This window comes from Pterocles gutturalis, unplaced genomic scaffold (assembly GCF_000699245.1).
Source record: "Pterocles gutturalis isolate BGI_N339 unplaced genomic scaffold, ASM69924v1 scaffold28936, whole genome shotgun sequence".
Taxonomy (NCBI): Eukaryota; Metazoa; Chordata; class Aves; order Pterocliformes; family Pteroclidae; genus Pterocles; species Pterocles gutturalis.
This window is the reverse complement of record NW_010104203.1, coordinates 69,288-91,826: the sequence shown is the minus strand read 5'-3', so window position 1 is coordinate 91,826 and position 22,539 is coordinate 69,288. Positions and strand designations below refer to the sequence as shown.

At 36.9% G+C, this 22,539-nt stretch overlaps 1 protein-coding gene across 1 annotated transcript in view; it reads left to right on the top strand.

Annotated features, from left to right (window-relative positions):
* Positions 1-22,539, top strand: part of FRY (furry homolog (Drosophila)) — a gene marked incomplete at both ends in the record, with an annotated part of 113,928 nt that overhangs the window by 22,266 nt on the left and 69,123 nt on the right. Inside the window, 11 exons of the mRNA XM_010086990.1 lie at positions 3,106-3,209; positions 3,688-3,796; positions 4,741-4,827; positions 6,583-6,754; positions 7,701-7,833; positions 12,837-12,944; positions 17,218-17,473; positions 18,590-18,772; positions 19,653-19,739; positions 21,501-21,760; positions 22,086-22,275. Of these exons, the coding sequence (XP_010085292.1) occupies positions 3,106-3,209; positions 3,688-3,796; positions 4,741-4,827; positions 6,583-6,754; positions 7,701-7,833; positions 12,837-12,944; positions 17,218-17,473; positions 18,590-18,772; positions 19,653-19,739; positions 21,501-21,760; positions 22,086-22,275 (1,689 nt within the window). The remainder of the gene's footprint in view (positions 1-3,105; positions 3,210-3,687; positions 3,797-4,740; positions 4,828-6,582; positions 6,755-7,700; positions 7,834-12,836; positions 12,945-17,217; positions 17,474-18,589; positions 18,773-19,652; positions 19,740-21,500; positions 21,761-22,085; positions 22,276-22,539) is intronic.

The following is a 22,539-nucleotide window of genomic DNA, read 5'->3' as shown; positions in this document are numbered from 1 at the left end:
TTGAAACCATTAGAGAAAATATAAATAATGTTGTTCCTACCTTACCAATTGAAAATCAAATTGGAATTCACCTTGCCACCTATCATTCATTGGCATATACTTCAGTTCATAGGGCTCATAGATTAATGTGGTGGGACGTACAATCTTTACTTTGGGGAGAAGGTAAGATAGCTGAATACATGGCTAAATTAAGAACATGGTTGGCCACTCCTTCTCAGTACAGAGGAAGAGATGCCCCAACCATTGAAGCAGTCACTTCACCAGTCAGAGTGGCACCTCAAAGCCCAAACCAAACTCACGCAGCTGGAAGAACAGATGTATCAATAAAAAGGAGAAATCATTCAATTAGAAGGAGAGTTGTGCACACCAGGACAGTGTATGGGACTCCACGATCTTGTGTGGGCTCCCGTAAACCACATAATGGATTGGGTTTCTCAGGAGCCTCCACACTCCACAGAGCACAATCTCCTTCCCAAAACTGTTAAGGTCAAGCATATGCTGGGAAGGCTAAAGGCTTTATATTCTAATCATATTTATGATTTTTGTGTATACTGGCAAATCTCTGATCTTAGGGAAACAAGCTTTTCTCTTGGATTAACAAAGGTAACTCCTGTCAGAACATGGAAATATATTTGACCCCAGCCAAATTCTGGCCAAAGTACATTTCATGCTATCCTGTTGATAGCAGTGTAAAAGCTAGTAAGTATGCTGGTTTTGAAATGGAACATTGATCGTTACCTTTATTTACAAAAAACTATTCAAGGCAGGAATTCTATATAGAAGAGAGTCAAAGCACTGTGTTCCATTTAGAGGCAAAGCTTTTCAGTGGGAGCAACAGTTCTTTGTCTCCAGACTACATGTGGCAAGGAGAAAGCTCCAGTACAATTTGAGCTGAGGGTGCAGAATGCACTTTACAAAGAAAGGGTCAAACAATGCCTATCTCGGGAATGAATACATGAGTACCAACACCATAGCCCTTTGGCCTGCATGGGCCAAACCTAATGCTATATTATTAGAGAACAGAAATAGAGGATTTAAAGAAAATGGGCCTCCCTCCTGGCAGTCTGTCTGCTCCCCCACCAATCACAGAAGAGGCAAGGCATTGAAAAAGAAATTTCTAGAAGAGTAACAACAGTGGACAAAAGCCAGCAGCACTTACCGATCAAGAAATAAACAGATCCTGGAAGAGCTCTGTCGCTGACTACTTCCGTGTTCGAAAGGCCCCCATTGACTTCAACAGATTCTTCATCACCAACAGTGATCTGGGCACTGCCAACAGTGGTGAAGGAACCACAACCAGTACCAATACCTCGCGTTGGGCAAGTGAAGATGTCACATATATTAGTCCACATACACCTTGTCCTAATAGGATTACTGGCTGGGTTTTTCTTGTTGACAAAAATCCTCAAAACACTAAAGAGGCTCAGTTGGTGGTAGACTTCTCTCAGTTTTCCAGGCAGAGACATACTATGTGCTTTCCAAAGTACTGGGCACCCAGCCACCATGCAGTTGCACTTGCACAGATCTTGCCCATGGACATGCCCATGATTTCCCTGGATGTTTCTCAGGCTTTTTATCATCTTCCTCTAAATCCTGCTTCTGCTGTGCATCTGGCTATTTCTGACAAAAAGCTGGTCTACTATTTTCTGAAAGATCCAATGATATTGGTCTCAGCCCTTTTCTCTTCCATCTCTTCTTAACTGCCCTCGGAGCAGAACTATCTTGTCACTGGAGTATTTGAACTTCTGCTTATAGGGATGACTTCCTCCTCTGCCATACAGGCTCTTGTTACCTTAACTCAGTTAGCCACAGTGTCTGCTGTTTTCTTTAAAGCTTTGGGGTAAGAATAAATTTTGATACACATACTCCATCACCTGTTGAAGAAATCAGATTCTTAGGACTGAAATTTATAAGGACTGATATGATGATACCTATGAAAAATGGATTGAAAGTAAGCAGGTTTTTAAACAAATTGATTGTAACAGATGTTATTTTACAATCCTGCAAAAAATAATTAGCCACATAAACTTTGTCATTCCTTTTACTACTTATTCTAATCATGTGCTGCAACCATTGTGTGCTGCTGTAATAAACAAAAAGGATTTTCAATTTTCTATTCCATATAAAGCTTTATTGTATAAAATGTGTTGTCAAGTAGTTAAATGGAAATTGCAGCCCAAGGGCAGTGTTCTGGTTCTTAGGCTTGTGACAGATGCTATGTTGGAAGTTGGAGCCCTATCCCATTGCATCAGTGGGTTGTCTTCCTTCTGTTTTGCAGGACCTAGATTCATTCAAGAATTATTAATGGCCTTGGTTTCAGTTTCTTTGATCAAGCTGTGGTCTTTGATCTGTGACTCAACATTTGACTGCAGACGAAAATTTAGCTCTTTGCCATGGAGATTTGCACTGTTGGGCCAGGCAAATCTTATCTCAGGTCAAAGTGTACTGAACTCCTTCAAATTTTAACCTGGTGGATGGTCCAACATGCAGGAGACCATCTGATTGGACTGCATATACTTGCAACCTTCTCAGAAAGCCCTTAAAACTGCCACAGAAACAGAAAACTGCATATGACCAGAGAGACCGAAAGACAATCTTGTACTAGTTCAAAAGTTTCCAAAAATAAACAGCAATCTGGATCAGTAATGCAATTCAGTCCAGCTGATCCCAGATGCTATGTTAATTAGGCCAGCCTAAGCATCGACATTTTTGTACTTTCACTTTTGAAAATGTGCAGTCCATTTATTTATCTGCTGGTTCTTCATACCAGGTCTCCACCACAGGGCAGCAGCTTTTGAATTAACAGAACCAACTGAAGATGAGGTTTTCTTTTCAGAGTAAAATTGAGGTGGTTTTCAAATAGAGATTTTAAATTGTAACATGTCTAATGTAACTAATTTGATACTTGGGTTTTTCAACAACTTGAGTAATACCAGGAGAGGTAGGTCATGCATAAGTGTCCTGCAGCTACAGTACTGGGCAGCTGTGAGGCTGTATCTTTTTGTAGTGTCATTATGAAAACTCTGAACCTTAACATCCATTAAGTGCAGAACTTCCTTTCTAATTTGTGCCTGAAGTTTATTCTTACGTTATACATTTCTCTAGAATAAGGACCCAAAAATGGCTCGAGTTGCACTGGAATCTCTGTACAGACTACTGTGGGTTTACATGATCAGAATTAAATGTGAAAGCAACACAGCTACCCAAAGGTAAGATACTATGTTTGTAATCATAATCAGGACTTGCAGAATGGACATTACCAGTGAAGAGGTTTTATGGTTCTCCTGAACTCCTTTGAGATGAACCTGTTCCTGCTGTGAAATAAAAAACTCAGCTGTACACACCAACATATTCCCTTTTGTAGTACTGTCAGTTGTTCTACCACCTATTAAAATTACTGTATAAAGTGTTTCTGCTTTTGGAATTAAAAATCACACTTTGCCTAGTTAAATTCAGAAATATTTTTGTAGTGGCATATCATTGACTGGTTTATTGTTACTTGTAATGTAGTAATGAAATAAAATAATTACACTGAGTTTGTAGCAAAGGATCAGAACAAGATACCTCATTGCATTTTCAGTTTGAAGGAAATATATTCTAGTCTTTCTAAATGGAGCAGGATATTTCATGGTAAGTGAAGGTCTGCAAGTTCCAGAAATGTCTAATTTTTTTTTCCTTCTTTTACAGTCGACTTATTACTATTGTCACAACACTTTTCCCAAAAGGGTCTCGTGGTGTTGTGCCAAGAGATATGCCTCTAAACATATTTGTGAAGATAATACAGTTTATTGCACAGGTATGGGAGAACCGTGCATATGTCTTTCCAACAAACGAGTAACTTGTTTTCCCAATAACAAATTAACAAATAAGTTAACTTCTGTTGTCTGAATTTTCTGCCACCCCCTTGTTAGTATCTTTCATGTAGGCAATGATAAAAATATAGCTTGAACTGGGGCAGACTTCTTTTGAACAACAGATTTTGATTAACTTCATTCCACTGAAAATGAAAAAAAAAAATGTTTTCTTCAACTCAAATGTATTTTTTGTCAGTTTTTGGAATTGCCAGCAAGTTAGAAAATGCATCTGTTGACAGGCTTTGACTGGCAACGAGGTTCAAAATAATAAGCCGTATTTTGTCCTGATACTGAATCATTCCTACTGTTCAGGACAATGAGTTGCACTGCTTTTAAAGCAGTAAGTCAGAGGAAAACCAAGTTCAGCATGTAGTTGCCACATTTAGTTTTCATCAGTTCAAGTGGGAATTGCCAAAATAAACTAACCTTCAGTGCTGGAAGTTTCATTTCTTATATTACTTAAATTCAGGAAACATTCCCATTGAGCAAAGCACTTAAGCACATACTTAAAATCTCTGAGTAGGAATGAATTAAACAGATACTTAAAATCTTCCCTGAATTGTGCCATCTGTGAACAAGCTGCTTTTTATATCAAATACTGTGTTACTACTAATTACCACTATTTAAATGAAATAATTAAAAACTTTATTTACAAAATTGATCCTTTTCTATTTAAATGCTATAAATTTTTGAATTTGCCAACATACATCAGTGTTGAAAGCTTAGATCTGATATGCTTCTGAAGTTCTGCATACTTCTGAAAATCTGTTGATCTGTATATTTAAATAAATCTTGATTAAACTGATTTTCAGTGTTCTGTTGCCTTAAAGAAAATAAGTAGCAGAAGTGATCAGCTTAATGATTTGTGATGTTTTTTCTATTTTAGGAACGTTTAGACTTTGCAATGAAAGAAATTATCTTTGACTTCCTTTGTGTTGGAAAACCAGCAAAAGCTTTCAGTCTCAACCCTGAGGTATGATGTGCATCTGCATTTTTTGGACTTAATTTTTATTGTATTGTGCTACATTTGCGTTCTGGTTACATTCTGAGAATGCTTTCACCTTTATCCAATTTTCAGGCCAAATCTTGAACTTGATTTATTGGTAAAATACATCTGTGGACTTTGATCTGGGAAATGTCACATTGTTTATGCCTATCTCATGTTTCCTCAGGGGAGATTATCAAATGTGATGTAGTGCAAATGTATAAAACAAAAAGATAAAAATAATAAAACTGTTGATCAAAGTATCTCCTTATCACTCTGCTGCTGTTACATGTAATGCTTTAAATTATTTTAATATAAAAACATTTTAATAATAATTTCAGTGTTTTTTGAAACAGTTTTGCTGAAAAAGAGTACATGATGCCAGAAGAATTGAAGATGACAAAAAAGAGAAAGCTCTAACAGAGTTTTACCACTCTGACCAGTAAAGCTCCACTAGTATAAATGTCATGAGTTAGCTTCCTAGTGCTTTCCCTGCAGAAAACAATCAGAAATCTGAGAAACTCAAACAAAACAAAAGTGGTAAAATAATGACAGATTTTCTTGAAAATAGCTAATTTGCTTATAATTTTGAAAAAGTTTTCATTTGAAAATTAAGAATAAACATAAAACATAAAAAGCATGTGTGATCGTCTCATAAGTCCATATTAATCTTGCAGTATTAAACAGTCATATGTATTCACTAAGACATTAAAATAGAAGGAGTTACCTTACAAAAATTATATTTGATACAAAAAAATATTTGGGAAAGTAGATTCCACTTCTTACTGTCACAAGCAGCAGAAGTGAAATACAAGCTTTGCTTTGAGCACAGCTTTCATCATTCTTCAGCAGAGTAAAGAAAAATGAAACAGAATTCTTGAGCAGGCAGTCCCCACCATGTTCTGGGTCACTCACCTGCAATATTCACTGAGGAAGGTCCTGCACGAGGTGTTGTGTGTAAGCATTGTGTGAAGCTAGGCTTATAGGGAATGGACATAGGCCTGAGCTTCTTGGTGACTCAGCGTCTGAAATTTTACTGTTTCTCAACAATGGTGTGAGTCCAAAACCAATTAAATAATAGGTCTATTTTTTTATACAAATAGACTTTATCATTCAAAAAAAATATCCATAATCTATGTAAATACACCTCTGGGAGACTCTAAGTAGGACAGCCTTTGAGTTTTTGGAATATGTTCCTGGGAAATTGAAAACATTCTGGTCTTTCTGTCATTGCAATGCAAAGCCTGAAATTTTTCCTCTGCTGAATTCCCTGAAGACGTTCAGGTCACTTAGCCTCATCTTCCTGGTGTTTTCACATTGCAGTTTCAGCGATGACCACTGTTCCAGACTTTTCACACAGTATAGTCAGCCCTAGGGTTTTTTGAGATGATTACTGATCTTTTTTCATAATGACCACCCAGGATATTGGTGTTTAACTGAAGGTCCAGTTAAGATGTGTTACTAAACTCAAGGTCAAATCTACAAGTTTTGTTCTGAAGATAAAGAGATCATGTACTAATGAAAATACTTAGAAATAAAGTTTTGAAAGCGGAGAGCACTGCTCATAGTGCAGATATGAGTACACAATTTATTTCATAGGCATTTTTTGTAAAATATACCAGACTAGTTAATGTAGCGGAGATACACAAAAAAGTACATAATCAAAATTTCAAAGTGATTGAAAAATATGACTAGAATATTATTATTTCACTATGATACTCATTCATCTCTTGAACTTTACAGAGAATGAATATTGGTCTGAGAGCTTTCTTGGTAATTGCTGATAGCTTGCAGCAGAAAGATGGTGAACCTCCAATGCCAGTGACTGGAGCTGTCCTTCCCTCTGGAAACACTCTCAGAGTGAAGAAGACATATTTGAGCAAAACTCTTACAGAGGAGGAAGCTAAAATGATAGGTCAGTAAGAGAATGGATAATACAGGAACTTTGATGAGAATGAATGTGAAAAAGTCTTCAATACCTGAGCAGAATAATTTTCTATTTTTAACTATTCAATTGATTTTTTATTGTAAGCATTTACTTTATTATGAATTCTAATGAAATATATGATTTAGTTTGACAAAGACTGTGTTTTTTAATTACTTTCAGGAAAAGTCCTCAGTCATGCTACTCTGACATTGAAATTTTGATTATAACGGACCTGAAAATTGATGTCATTTTGAAATTCTAAGTTTACATTTTCTTTATCAAATAGGAAAAGAATTTAGTAGAGAAGAGATGATTAAAAACACATTGTTCAGTGTTAATATATAAAATTTTATTAAGAAAATTAAAATTTTAGCCTTTGATGACTATAGAAGAAGAATTGATTCAAGTTTTATTTTTAAAGTATTTGATGTGCATCTGCTGCTGTGAAGCTGTATGTCTAATATTGTTTTTCACATAAATGTCATGCCATTAATTTCCATACCAAATAAGTTTTAGGAGAGCTCATTCAGATTCCTTTTTTCTCTTTGCCTGTAGTTTTTAAACCTTGCTACTGGATCAGAGCTTTTACTTCTGTCATGTAAAGTCATTAAATGTTTTGTATAACTTGGCAAACTATGCAGCTTCATTTGGCTATGTAGGGACATATTTTGACTAGGTATTTTTAAATTTTTTTCTCCAGGAAAAATATGTTTATATATATATCAGTTGGGCTATTTTTACATACAGTAGCATTCTTTTTAGACAGGGCAACATATTCCATCTCTGAATCAGGATATCATTACTAGTAGAGTACGGTATCTCATGAGGAAGACTTTTCTTAATTCATGCAGCAAAGCATGAGTAAGCAGCTTTCTTTTTCAAAATATACATGTATATAAATATCCCCAATTATACAAAATGCATGTTATTGCAGGTATGTCATTATATTATTCTCAAGTAAGAAAAGCTGTGGACAACATACTCAGACACCTTGACAAGGAAGTGGGTCGGTGCATGATGCTAACCAATATACAGATGCTTAACAAAGAACCTGAAGACATGATTACGTGAGTTCTCAAGAACAATAAATCCCATAAAATATTTAGATGTAATTTCAGAATTTTTTCTCTGTTTCTGTCTATCTTGAGTCATCAGAGAAACACCAAGAAACAGGAACGTTTCGCTTAGTATATACTTTGAAAAACTGTTTATGACAAGTTGGTTGTACTTCTTTGCATGTTGCAGTGTTTGGAACTGAACTGGTGCTCCCTGTGTAGCCAAAATCACGTGTGAATCCTATGAATGTTTAGATGGTAGACACTGAAAGTGCGGAGTGGAAATCCTGTCAGCCTATGCTCAGCACACTATATCAGGGTATATTTGCATCACTGAACTTCAAAATTAATGCCACAAATTCTTTTAATCCCTATCAATAATTATCTTTCAAAATTTCCGTTACTATTCATGCCTGTAATCAAAATCAAATCTTAATTAAAATCCCACATCATTTTGTCGTGAGAATATTGGATTTAAGTAGTACCCCACTGGAAGAGAATCAAACCAGTATGTCTCAAGCAGTGTTGAACAGTAGCATTTTACACTCTCATCCACAATCATTAATGAGGGAAGCTTCCTGGAGAGAGTTCTAGTGATGTGAATGTCTAGTAGACTTTAGAGACACAGAGATATCGTTTGACAAATTCAGAGCGTGGATTATAGAGATCCCAATTCTAAGGAGACCTTGCATATCTTTCCTCTTAGAGAGGTGGACATGGTGGTTATGCTAGAAGGGAAACAACCCCTGGAAAAAAGTTTGAGGTGTAGTGAAAAGGACATTGGTCTCTTTGAGATTGTTTTTTTTTTTTAAATACTGTAAAAAAAAAAAAAAAAAGGACAAATTACTAAGAATACTACTGTGAGTGTTAGATAGGCTCCAATGACTGGCCAAATTCAACTGCCTTGTACAGCTGATAAAATCTTTATAGAATAATAGAATCATAGAATGGTTTGGGTTGGAAAGGACCTCAAAGATCATCAAGTTCCAACCCCTCTGCCATGGGCAGGGACACCCTCCACTAGACCAGGTTGCTCAAAGCCCCATCCAGCTTGGCCTTCAACACCTCGAGGGATGGGGCATCCACAGCTTCTCTGGGCAACCTGTGCCAGTGCCTCACCACCCTCACAGTGAAAAAATTCTTCCTAATGTCTAGTCTAAATCTACCCTCTTTCAGCTTATACCCATTACTCCTTGTCCTCTCACTACACTCCCTGATCCAAGAGTGCCTCCCCTTCTCTCCTGTAGGCGCCCTTCAGGTACTGGAAGGCTGCTATTAGGTCTCCTTGGAGCCTTCTCTTCTCCAGGCTGAACAACCCCAACTCTTTCAGCCCATCCTCATAGGGGAGGTGCTCCAGCCCTCTGATCAATTTTGTGGCTCTCCTCTGGACTCTCTCCAGCAGGTCCAGGTCTTTTTTGTGTTGGTGGCCCCACATCTGAACACAGTACTCCAGGTGGGGTCTCATGAGAGCAGAGTAGAGGGGGAGAATCACCTCCTAGAGGGGGAGAATCACCTCCTAACCTCCAACACCTTTATGTTTTAATGGCATTCCTCTGCCCTTGTTTGTTGCTGTGACTGTGTAGATGGCATTGTAAGCTCTTTGTGTCTTTAGCATTGTTTTACTTTATTTATATTAGATGCCAATATTGCTATCCAATAATATTTCATATTTTTCTTATAGTACTACCCAGTATATCGCTCAGTACTCACAGACAGTTTTCATAACCATTTTGGGTATCCAGGCTTTTGTGAGACAGAAAGTGAGTTTTGAAACTCACGTTTTATTCCTAAAAGATTGCACAGTAAAACTGAGAGCACTTAGATAAGTGTACCTTAGCTATAAATGTCTTTTCTATGGTTTCTTAGCATCACTAAAGTGTTGTTTATTTTTAGAGACAGTGAACAAACAGACTTAAAAGAGTTTTAAATTTCAGGAAGTCCTATGGTTTGATAGTAATTTTTGTCAGACATAAAGGTTTTAAGGTTGGAAGATCTAGACATGTAAGTTACTGTACTTTTGTGTTGTACTTTATATTCAGATGATCTGTAACTTAATATATGCACTTGAAAGGAAAAACACTTTAAAACACATTTTTACTTGTTCTTCCAAGGCAAAAAAAAAAAAAAATCTAGGATGCTTATTATCAGTAAATCTAAAATCATGTGAGCTCATCAAAAACATCATTAGCTGTTACTACCAGCATTGAAAACGGCCCATTTAAAAACTGCGTTGTGCATGGTAACTCAAAAAGCAGGTATACTGTTTCTATGTAATTGAGTGTCATTTTAGTCACAGAATTTCATGCTTCACTAGAGTTCCATATCTGGTTTGAGTTCTTATGGGCTTTAGTACATGGATACAACACTACATTTATCTAGATTTTAAATTTATGGCTTTTGTCGTTTCCATATAATTAAAGTTACTGTAAAAACTGAATATCATAATGACATTTTTAATAACAAATAAAATAAGAATCAGTGGGAAGTAGATAAGCAATGAATAGTCATAACATTCTCAAGTATACAGATTCTGGAATTTTCTTTGGCAGTGTTAGACATGATGTATTTAATGACTGGTCCTTTAAGCATTTATTGTTGAAGTAATGAATGCCGCTTTGAAGAGTCTTACTAAAATCCTGACTAAGGAGCATCCTTTCCATCTTCTCTTTATTCTACTGGGATATGAATTTCAATAATGGTTATAATTACTTTCCAACATCTAGTCAGAATAGGGCATGCATTTTTCTAACATGCAAATCTGTTATTGCAAGTACTTAAAAAGATTTTTGCTGACAATACCTAACTAAAATCTGATACTGCTGATATGGAAATACAAGCTTCCAGGTGAGGACAGCTGCTGGTGTGTTCCTGAGTCAGACAGAGATGACTGTGGAGTCCTGTGAGGCCCCCTTGCCATTTCGCGTGATGTGCCTGGTAACTCAGATAAGTTTGAAATTTGAGCATCAGATTTGCATCTTCTCCTGCTGGTCTTCTGAGCACTGATAAGCCACAGAACACCCACAGATTTTATATTTATAAATAATTACTCATTTGCCTTCATAGCAGTTTCCTCTCAGACTATTATTTTACTTGCCTCCATTTTAAATGTATAGACTGTTTACCCTTGCTGGGGACTGATAATAAGGAAACTGCAAAGTTCATTTTTCCCTTCAAGTCAGCAAGGAAGACTCATTGGCTTCCCTGCACATAAATTTACTGTTAGTACTTTGCTGTTTACGACTACAAAAATGTAATATTTTGCAGTAGTTATTAATGCAACTAGTATTTGCACTAGGAGTAATAGTTCAAAGTTTATAACCAACTTCTCAGATGGGATACTGTATTTTACACTTCTTCAAGTTAATTGCTGACAGCGTTCGAATTTTGTCTGTTAGGATACAATGGTTACAGGTACAATGAGATGGAGATAATTCACTGTGAAAATAGTTCCCCTCATTGTACAATTTAGGTCAGTAGATTAAAATCATATCATCATATTACTTTATTAATATAATACACATCCAAGCTGTTAAGTATGTAGGGTGTTACGAGAAAGAATGGTATTCACTTAAAAACTGTATTTAATCTTTGAATTAAGTAAGCCTACTATCATATGATGCCTTTTCTGTAATCATTATTTCAGTAAATGCTCAATGTTACCCTATAAATCTTATTTTAGACTTGTGAGATGGTATTACCTTCAAGTTTTCTCTGTGACTGAACACAGAAGTAAGGTATCCAAATGCAATGTCCTCTGTTGAGTGGAGAGGCAGAGTAAGGTAGTAAGCAGGGCATTGGACTGGGGTGTAAGAAAACTAGGTTAATTTTCTGTTTTGTCACTGAATTTCATTGTGGTGTTAAGTAGCTTACAATGCTTCTTGGTGTCTCTCTTTTTCCCCGCATTCTTTTCTAGTTCAATTGGAAGCATATTAAAGCAGGAACAGTTTTTCTCTGCATGTTTATAGTAGGGTTCCTAAATAGGACCTTGGTCTTTTGATTCCTCCAAAGCATATTACAAGCTAATAATAAGTAATATTGTGGGAAAGACTGTAGTTTGAAATGCTGTTATAATGTGTTTTTTTTCCTCCATACTCAGTTGTCAATTAATAGATCATTAAAAATGGGCAAATAAAAAACTATATTTTGGGGTCTGTCTGAAGGACTTCTTTAATCTGCATTCTTACAAAAAATATTGCAAACAAGTCAGAAAACAACTGCATCTGTTGTGAAAATAATCAGCAGCTGAATCTTGAGACAGTTTTAGAAGACTAAAGGACTCTCAACCTAGTTTTTGGTTCATACTGAACTTTAAACTCGAACACTTTCCCAGGCTGTTAGGGAGCAGTTGATCTGTTCCACAGATTAAAGTAATCCTGGGGCTACTAAAACATGTTTGGGCTGATAATGGTTGCTAAGGTGCTGCTGTCTCAGGTGAAGATCAACAGAAATTCTCTAGCCATACCTACCTCTAAGTTATGCTGCTTCTTCAGCGTGTGGTCTGTGATTTCCATAGATCTATACCCTATTGAGGGCAACTGTCTGGATCTTCAGTCTTATTATTTGGGCTTCTTACGTATCTGCTATTTGCTTTATACAACTGGTGTTATATAGCTGCATTGTGATGAGGAACACCCCAGCTTTTTCCTCATTCCCTCCTCAGAAGCTTGCATCACACAAATGCTGGTCTCGATGGAGGAACTCTCCTACATTACAACTCCATCTTGATATATTTGCCAGGTCCCCTCAGAGAGGAAGAAATGAGTCAGTAATAAATAATTTTTCAAGCACTATATAGATACGATGCATGAAAAATGTGAAACCGGAAATTTTATTCAATGTAAACGTTTATTCATGTTTCCTTCTTATGTCATTTATAGGGTCTAACTTTCTGCCCTAGTGTTCTTACTAGGCCTCTGGCACTCCATTATGTCCAGCCCTTTTCTAAAAAACCGTAGGTGGATCATTTGACACAGTTACTTGTAAAGCTTAGTTAAAATTCTGGTTTAATTTTTCAGTGGTGAAAGAAAACCAAAAATTGATCTGTTCAGAACATGTGTTGCTGCTATTCCTCGATTGCTTCCTGATGGAATGTCAAAACTTGAGTTGATCGACTTGCTGGCAAGGTGAGCTGTTCAAGAATTGTGACTGCTCAAGGGGAACCGAATGGAAAACTGAGCCACAGAATGTGTAACTGTTTCTTAGACAAAACTATGTGCTTATAAAAAGTAACTGAAAAGACATATAGAAGTAGTAGCATCTTTTTACAGGCATTGTGTTTGTGTTATAGACTCCTAATTTTATAAGAGAATAGATACGTCATCCAGAACTCTTTTCCATGAGTATGTAGATTACATGATAATCACTATTTGTGTTGTTATTCACCATTTATTACCCTTTCTTAACCATCACAGCATTCTAATTAACAGGAGAGAAAATCTTTTCTGTGTAGTGGAAAAACATGGAGGTACCTGTTTAGTTTTGATTTATGATTCCAACATCTGTTTGATAAAACAGAATGTGGTAGATGTGTTATCTTTCCAAATACTTTTTTAAATTGATAATAATTATTGTAATTAAGATTTTTTTTTACTATAAGACAGAAAATGAAGAAAAGGATAAGTTTAGATTTCATATCCTCCCTGCTTGGGGTCCATTGAATTTATCTAGGTAGACTTCACTTCACTGAAGAAGGTCGTCTACAACACATGACTGCTAAAAAAAACAGTTTAGGTTTCAAGATGTCAGATCAGTGACTTGATTCAAATAATTCTGGTAACAGGTACTGGTCTGTTGCATTTCAGTTCTAGCATCCAAGTTAAAGATTCAAGTATGTGTTATTTATGTAAGTGGATTATGGTGGTAAATTGAGCCACAAGGCCCTTGCAGCATTGTGCTCTCAGGTAACTGTGACAAAGCCATCTTTGCCACTGCATTCTTGCTTTTGAAACATCTGTGAGGAATGGCAGGTGTGGGAGTCAGAGGGTTACATGCAAAAGCAGTTTTTTCTGCTCTGTGTACAAGCAACTCCCAGTGATGTGCTGAAACAGTGAAACAATTAATTCTGCTAGCGGTAAAGAGTGCAGACAGACAAACAAGCCAGAATTGCAGCCGAGGGCAGGTGTGCTGTCGTGCTTGGCCAGCTCGATTTCCTTGTGTTTACATCCTCTGCTGTAAATCACTTGTGGGTTGTTTTAACTCATTACATTGTCAAATTATACAGATACCATATTAAATATTAACACCAGTTCTGCTTAAGGGAAATGAGAAAGGACAAGTTTTCCTTTAATCCAATATTTTAGCTATGTTTCTGTCCTTAGTAACAGACTTAGCTGGTAGAAAGAACATAGCTATTCAGGTCACAGCTCTTCAATCACAAAGGATTGTCATGGTCAGACCCACCACTGCTCTTAAGAAAGTTTGAAGACTAGTGTGGATTTCTTCATAAGTTAATGTTTCCCTCCTTAAGTCTCACAACTGTCAATACAACCACTGGTCTATCTTTATTCTATCATCAAACTTCATGTGGAAAAGGTCAGTTGTGATTCTTTAACCACAATCAGTTTGTAAGCGTTTATTGGGTAATTTCCGTGCTGGGACAATGCAAGCGGTAGGTCTATTGCGTTATCAGACTGTGACTGTGAGAAGAAGTGAGACATCAAGAGGAGCTGAGGACAGCATCTCTAGAGCAAATTTGTAAGTAATTATATAGTCAGCCTTCCCCCAACCAGGGGACCTTTGCGAAGCTGTTCTCATCTCCTACATGTACTCATGCTACAACGTATTTGAGACACTGATACTGTTTTAAATTAGATTCTCAAGTATATGCAAGGGAAACACAATTTAGGTAAAAGTAAGTGGATGCATGGTAGGTTGGAAAGCAGTTAATAGACAGTTCATGGTTCGGATGTATAGGATGGTGTTGAAATAACTGGGTAGGGTCTCAGTACTGCAGAGCAGGATCATATGCTGCACACACACAAAAAAGAAGATGAAAAGGCAAACCTTATTCACATGTATAAATAGAAATAAGTCTAAAAGATTTTTGAAAAAGTTCTTCCGGTCTAATAAGGATCAAGGATGCTTGATTTGGAGAACGACATTCAGGCTTGGGCGCTGCAGTTGAAGAGACTGACCATAGAACAAGAGAAAGAAAGATCAGTGGGTTGAAAGAATTGTCTATTTAGCCTGCAACAGCATGCATTGAAAACAGTTGACAAAAATATGGCTTCAGAGAAGAAAGTAATAAAGTGTTTAAGGAATTAATGCCTGGCCTAATCTTAATCTAAGTCTCCAGACTACCCCAGCACCAGAGCTGCTCCTGTATTCTCTATACTGTGCCGTGTTTATTTGGGTCCAGATTAACTACTTCTCCCAATTATGAAAAAGTAGTCCCAGGAGGAAAGTCCTTGCTGTTCTAGAGAACACTGCATACAATATTGTGGCTTTTCTGGGTTAGAGACAAAAATCAATTCAAGGATAAAAATTTTGAAGACGTGAGGTTTCAACTCCTCCCTGTTATTGAAAAGAACCCAAGAAGCTGTTCTGCCAGGGATTTGTGTGAGGCTGCGTTGTTGGGATGGAAAGCTGTTAGATATTTTCTTCTCACTAAAGATAACATCTTTGGGTTAATGGGTTCTTTTATTCACAGTTTGGTTTGAATTCTTCATCCTCACAACAGATGTGTCTTTTGGTGGTTTCCAGAAGGAGTCAGTAACTCAGCAGCTAGACTTTCTTCTAGGACAGCTGTATTCAAATTATAAGCCGTAAATCAGATGTCAAGTATATACTGTACCTTTTTTGCCCTTTCACTGCCCACTGAAACCATTCATTAACAATTCCCAGGTAGGTCTCAAATTTAACTGACTCAAGTGCAAACAAACAAACAGACGTTTACTTGCATTCTCAGCTGCCTGTCATATAGTGGCAATACATAGATGCATTCTTATGCTCAGTTTGCATTTAATCTCATTTGATAATGCTATTGCACAGTAACTTGGGCTTAGAGACATATGTCTTTTGTATCCTCTTTATTACTTTGTGTCATTGTGGAAGTCATTTCATGGATGACTTCATCATAGTCTCAGGGGCTTTGCTTGTTTTTCTGGTTTTGACGTTCCAAAGAGGAGACAAAAACAGTCTTTCCTTAGCATAACAAAAACCTCTGTTCAGATTTATGCAGAAAGTCACGTGGTTATTAAAGCGTAACAGTTATTTTTGGAGTCATATTCCCCAGGGGTGAAGTTTCATGAAGTCACTTTCCTTTGACCTAACTGAAATGTCCTCTGCCTCCCAATTAGGCAGCTATAATGAACCAAATTTGTTATGAGCTGCATCTTATCATACACTTCCAACTGAATGGGATTTGGTTCCACTCTGTTTGGCTGTTTTGGGTTTTTTCCCTAGCTTTCTGTCCATTTCTTTATAATGCATCCTCATTTTCAACTATGTAGATTAAATGTAGATAAAATGTAGATAAAATACTTTGAAAATGAGTTCTAACACACCACAGAAAATCAGTCTCATGCGTAATAAAACCAAAATGTGTCATAAAGGCGATGAACCAGAAATTGCACACCATAGTGATCTGAATTTACTTTATTCTGCCAAGCTACAAACACAGAAATGGTCTGATAATTTCTGAGTCAAAAGAAAGTATGTAGAATTTTTATGTTGGAGAAGAAATTCAACATGATTCAAATAGAAGAGGAAATAAAATTTGAAAATGGAATCTAAAATTGCACCACCTTTCCGAAGGACTTTGGCGGTATCTGATGTTTTTTTAAAAGAATGGAAAGTCCTGAGGCTGTTTTTCCCATTTCCCTCCTAAGTTGTTTAAAACATGAAGCAGTTTTTTAATTCAAATGCTTGGTTTTATTTCTTTTGAAGATTTGCTTTCAATCGTTATGATTTGCTTCTTGGCTAAAAATTCATTTTAACTGTTAGGCAGCTGAGGTGTTGTGATTCTTTTATTTTTATATTGAAAGTAAAGAAATAAATATGTAAGTTATGAAATTAGGCATTAGCCTGTAAGCCTCTTGTTGTCAAAACTAAATAGAAGTTATTTTGTAAGTGAGTAAATCATAAGTATACCTGGTTTGGGGAGACAGCAAAGTTGCCAAATTATGTACTTTAAAGATAGTATCTTTTAGGAGTGGAACAAAGACTTCTTTTGGATCTGTGAATATGTTCAAGCGCTGTTGTAGCAAGAGTTACAGTATAAAAACACATTACGGATGTTAATTGTGGTCAGTAATAATGAAACCCTGATAGCATAATTGAGATTTACATTGTCATTGGAAATTTTCTGTCGGTGTTAAGTTACTGAGAAACATATGCTCCTTACAGCAGTAAACACTCCTTCGATTTTTATTACCTGACATTTACTTTTACTTACAGGCTGTCTATCCATATGGATGATGAACTTCGACACATTGCACAGAATTCTCTTCAGGGTCTACTTGTTGACTTCGTTGACTGGCGGGAGGATGTACTCTTTGGTTTCACTAATTTTCTGCTACGTGAAGTGAATGATATGCATCATACTCTTCTTGACACTTCACTGAAATTGCTGCTACAGTTGCTTACACAATGGAAGCTTGTAATACACACTCCAGGAAAAGCTTCTGAACAGGCAAAAAACAGATCTGCAGAGGTATGTAATCGAGAGATCCATGTCCTAACATTTCTCCTAATTGAAGGCAGAAATTATGTTCCTTGGTATTGCTGTGGTTTATGTATTTTGTATTTACTCACCTGATAAGAATTCACTATGGAAATTTTTTTAAGGTAATTAGTTCATCTGTCTTTTAAGGACAGCTATGTCCTTGTGTAATACAGCAGATGTTATTGTTGTTGAGCAACATAAGAGAATGCATGTCAAACTGAAATATGCACATCAACTAAAGCACATAAAGTGAAATATGTGCATGTAGATGGGGCAGAAGGATGTTTTCCCAGGACTGAAACTGATTGATAATGCTAGTGGGAACTCTGAGAAGTGTGAAGTGGATGTTCTTTTCCCGTAGCCATTTCATTTGGTTGATTTAAAAACATCAGAAAACCTAATTGTTTCTACAGCCTGCTGTCTCCAAGTGTTACAAACATTCCTGGGAACTGAACAGCTTTGCTCCTGCTCCTCCATCTGCACTGTCCCACAGATAATTTCACTATGAGAGATGATTTTAAGGCTTCTTATCTCCTAACCCAGTCGCATTGGAATTTTTTTTTTTCCTTTGGGCAAGCATGATGTCTGCTTTATATTGCAGAGGACCATTAATTAGTAGGTAATAATAGTATTACAAAAAGTGTAGAAAGGGGAAAGCATCACATATTTTTCACTAAATATTATTACACTTTACTGATGGGCTGAGTTTCTAGAGGCCACCTACCAGGACAGGGAGTTGCCTGCTACAGGATCAAAGAAGGACCTGAAGATCCACTGTCTGGAGTAGCAAAAGTGTGAAGCCTTCACCGTCTGACTTACCCTTTCATTTTTTTTAGTGAGGGGTGGAACAAAGAAGATAGTTGAATTGCGAACTAGAGGGAGGGCTTTGGCCAAAGGTCTCTGCTCAGATATTGGTTTTGTGGAAAAAGGTAACTTAAAGCAACAAAACTTGGTTGTTTGAGGGAATGTTGTCAGTCTCCTACTTGATCATTTTCATGGCCTCTGCATTTTGTTTCTTTGTATGCCCTTCTTAAATAGAATATTTCTTGAAGACCTGCTTTTCAAACACCATCACTCCATTTTTCCCCTCTTGCACTGTTCTAGTTGATACCAAATGGATCCAGCCACAGGATACAGTCTGAAAGAAGCCCCTATTCTAATGTACTACATGCAGTCGAAGGATTTGCGCTGGTTCTGCTGTGTAGTTTCCAGGTTGCTACACGTAAACTAGCTGTTTTAATCCTCAGAGAAATCCGTGCTTTATTCCTGGCCCTTGGCCAGGCAGAGGTATGATTTTCCTCTTCTAGAACTTTGAATTAGAATTTTCCAAAGATAAAGTTCAAAACTGCTCTTAGAGTTGCTTTTAACATCATTGCTGTGGTGTATCAGGTATGCACTTAGTTTATAAAAAAGCATTTGTTCTGAGCTTACCGTTTTAATTTGCCTTAACACTGCAAACCTTTCTGTGTACTCAACAATGTAACACTAATAACATGTGCCCTGTACAAGAATTTGAAGGGAAACATGTACAGCAACTTAATATTTTCTCTTGGCATGAAGTGAATGTAAGAGACACTGTAAAACATTTTTTAATGTGTGGATCATTTTTGTATTGTCAGGATTATAAATTTGGATTGGAAATGAAACTCATTCCTGTAGAATAACATTTTGTAAAAAAACACAGGATAAGGCTCATTTAAGATTATTCACATACATTTTCCTTGTATAGTAAAGACCTGTAAGTCTTTTTTAATGGATATAGAAATATGGAGAGTCACATTGTGTGTTGGCAGTCACAGCTCAGTGAGCCATCTAAATGCCTAAGAACACAAGTATGTGTGTTCATGACAAAGGAATGCTTTGATAAACAGTAAGCTAATTTTTCAGTCTTTTGATACCAGCTATCCAAAGCCATTTGGGATTTTCTGATATTTGCTTTTGTTCAGTAAGCAGTGAGCTATAGCCACAAATTAACTTCATTTCAAACCACAGCTTGGACTTGGTTCTGAGATTAGTATGAAAAAGACAAAATGCAACCATCGTTACTGATGATTTTTTTTAGCCATTTTAAATTCATGTCATGATTTTTACGTGTTTCTGTTTCATGTATGAGAAAAATAAGAAGGGATCAGGAGAGCAGTTAACTTGTGTTCCCTGTGTTATGCAGGATGATGACAGGCCTATGATTGATGTCATGGATCAATTGAGTTCTTCTATTCTTGAAAGTTTTATTCATGTGGCTGTTTCGGATTCAGTAAGTACTACTTTACTGTTACTGCTAGTGTTTACATAGCACATGGACATAACAAATACCAGACATGAAATACAAAAAATAAAGCTTCTAGAAATCAAAGAAATCATACAGCTTTAGGGTTCCAGCCATCTACCCAAGAGCTCCAAGGCTCCACAATTTCCCAGACAATCTGTTCCATTAAAAAAATCACATTATGAATACAAAAGACACTACCTATTAAAAAAAATTCTAACAAAATTTATAATCAAAACTGCCTAGATTCTGGACCTGTGACCTGCATCCAGAAGAACTATTGAGAAAGTCTTATTTCCAGCACTTAGTGTTTGGGGCACTTGGAAGTCACTCACTGCTGTCATCTGTTCCAGAAGGGAATAAACTTTAGCTCCCTTGGGTGTTCAGAAGTGGCCCTGCCTACAAACCTGAGCTCTAGAGTAATTCACAGCTGAGGTGAATCCCTGCTTTAAATCCCTCATGGGTTTAACGTGCCTAACATGCCAGAAGAAGAACCAGAGATGCAGTAAGCATTTTGAATGAAAAAGTGTCAGGAGAAGAACGGCTACATAGGGGAACTTGTTTTGTGTACTATCTTAGCGATTAGTGCCCTTGCCCAGAGAGCAGAAACTATCAGTTTGGGGCACTTTTCAGCCTGATTAAGTTTAAAGCAACAATTGGTCCTAGCCGCATGAGTGCCCTTTCCTGGGGAAGAAAGGGGACACTGAACTAGTGGTGAAGTCAGGCCACTGTGCAGCTGAAAACAGGAAAGCTGAGGGAGCAGAAACTGAGGAAGCAAGAGCCATTCTGACTCTGTAACCCAGGAATTAGGAAATTAATCTGAAATAACAGCACCTGGGTTTGGGTGTTGCAGTTTCTATAGGTGAATATTTGGATTTTGTTCTTTAATTCTGTGCATTAATAATATAGCAAAGCAAATGTTTTGCCTGTGTACCTGGTTTCTGACAAGAACAGCAGGGAGTGGTAATTTAGTGATTACTTTTGTAACAGTCGATGCAAATGCAGGCAACTGTTACATCCTATTTGAGATCTGATAAGTGAATAATAAGGATGCCAAAATATATGTGTTTTAAGTTTTCATTTCACAAAGTTCTTTTTTAAGACAAATTTAATTTACAGTAGAGAAATAGTTTGTTGATATGAGAACCCTTCTTGCCACTGAAGGTAGCAGGATTTGGAGCGGATTAAAACTGCTTAAGCACCTGCTTCAGCCTCTTAATTCACTACACACATATTCAAATGCCCTGATGAATTCTGAAGAATATATATTAATAGCATTGGTATTTATCGTAGTCATAGCATGTAGGAGTCTTAATCATGGGCTAAGGCTCTGTCTGGCTGTTCGGACAATGAACATAAGGACAGTCTATACCTGTTACAGACTGCAGCGTCATACAAGAGACAGTGGATGGGTGCAGGCAGTGTGGAGAACAGAAAGTAACAATGAGATTATATTGGTCAGCATTATCATTAGTTATCGTAGAGTTTAAGGGCAAGTTACGGTGCCTGTCGCAGTAAATAGGAGCTTTAGGGAAGAACCAGAGGAGAATTAATGAGGTAGCTCTTATTAGCATTTGTAGAAAGCTCTTCTTGAGTGAAAGGGCAATGTGACAGGAAGGATAAAAGTGTTGGTTTAAAAAATCCAACAAAAGCTGTCCACGGAGCTTGAAAATAAAGACAAGTGCTGAGGGGGAACATGGCAGGGAGTAAATTACTGTCTCTGTGATTTTTTGTCTTTTCTCTCTGTAGACAACAATCCCATTAACACACAGCGTGGATTTGCAGTGGCTAGTGGAGTGGAATGCTGTCCTAGTAAATAGCCATTATGACGTGAAAAGTCCTTCCCATGTCTGGATATTTGCACAGTCTGTTAAAGACCCATGGGTTCTCTGCCTCTTCAGTTTTCTTAGGCAAGAGAATTTACCAAAACATTGTCCTACAGCTCTCAGCTATGCTTGGCCATATGCTTTCACGAGGCTACAGCTGATAATGCCTCTCGTGGATCCAAAGTAAGTGGCAATCTGCATTTAACTTTCATTTTTATGGGCTGTGCGAGTTTAACACAAGCTTTTTTTAGTCTCATGTTTCAGTATCAGTCCGTTAATTCTTGCAAGGTGCTACCCAGACACTCAGTTTTGCGTTTCATAATTGCAACTTGTAAGGTGGAAAACTCTAGTTTTCTACCTTCATTGATTTTTCCCACATATCATGTCATATTGAATTGTGGCTGATGGATACGTAGCAAGTTTTATTCCCCTTTAAAATATTTTGAGACACTGTATAATTAAGACTGGGAAATTATTTTAATAATTTTAATTTATTTTTATATTCTAGTATACCTGTTAATGCCAAGAAAACAAGTACAGCAAGCAGTGGAGACAACTATGTTACTTTGTGGAGAAACTATCTTATTCTCTGTTTTGGAGTAGCAAAGCCCAGTATTATGAGCCCAGGACACTTACGTGCTTCAACACCAGAGATCATGGCTACCACTCCTGATGGAACAGTGAACTATGATAATAAGGTAATGCATCCTGTTTCAAGTAAATCACTCAGTTAGCAGAGTTTTAAACTGTATCTGCATGCAAAATCATGTCTTGATGAAAGTATTTCAGTTAGGGGAATATTTTGCTATATGCAAACTGCTTAAGGCATATTGTTAACACTTAAAACATCCGTATAATCTATGTCAACATGGTGTGTCAATAAACATTTGGCAAAAGCCATGATATTTTCAGAATATTACTCTTTTTTTGCATTCTGTGTGATGTATATTCAAAATATAGGC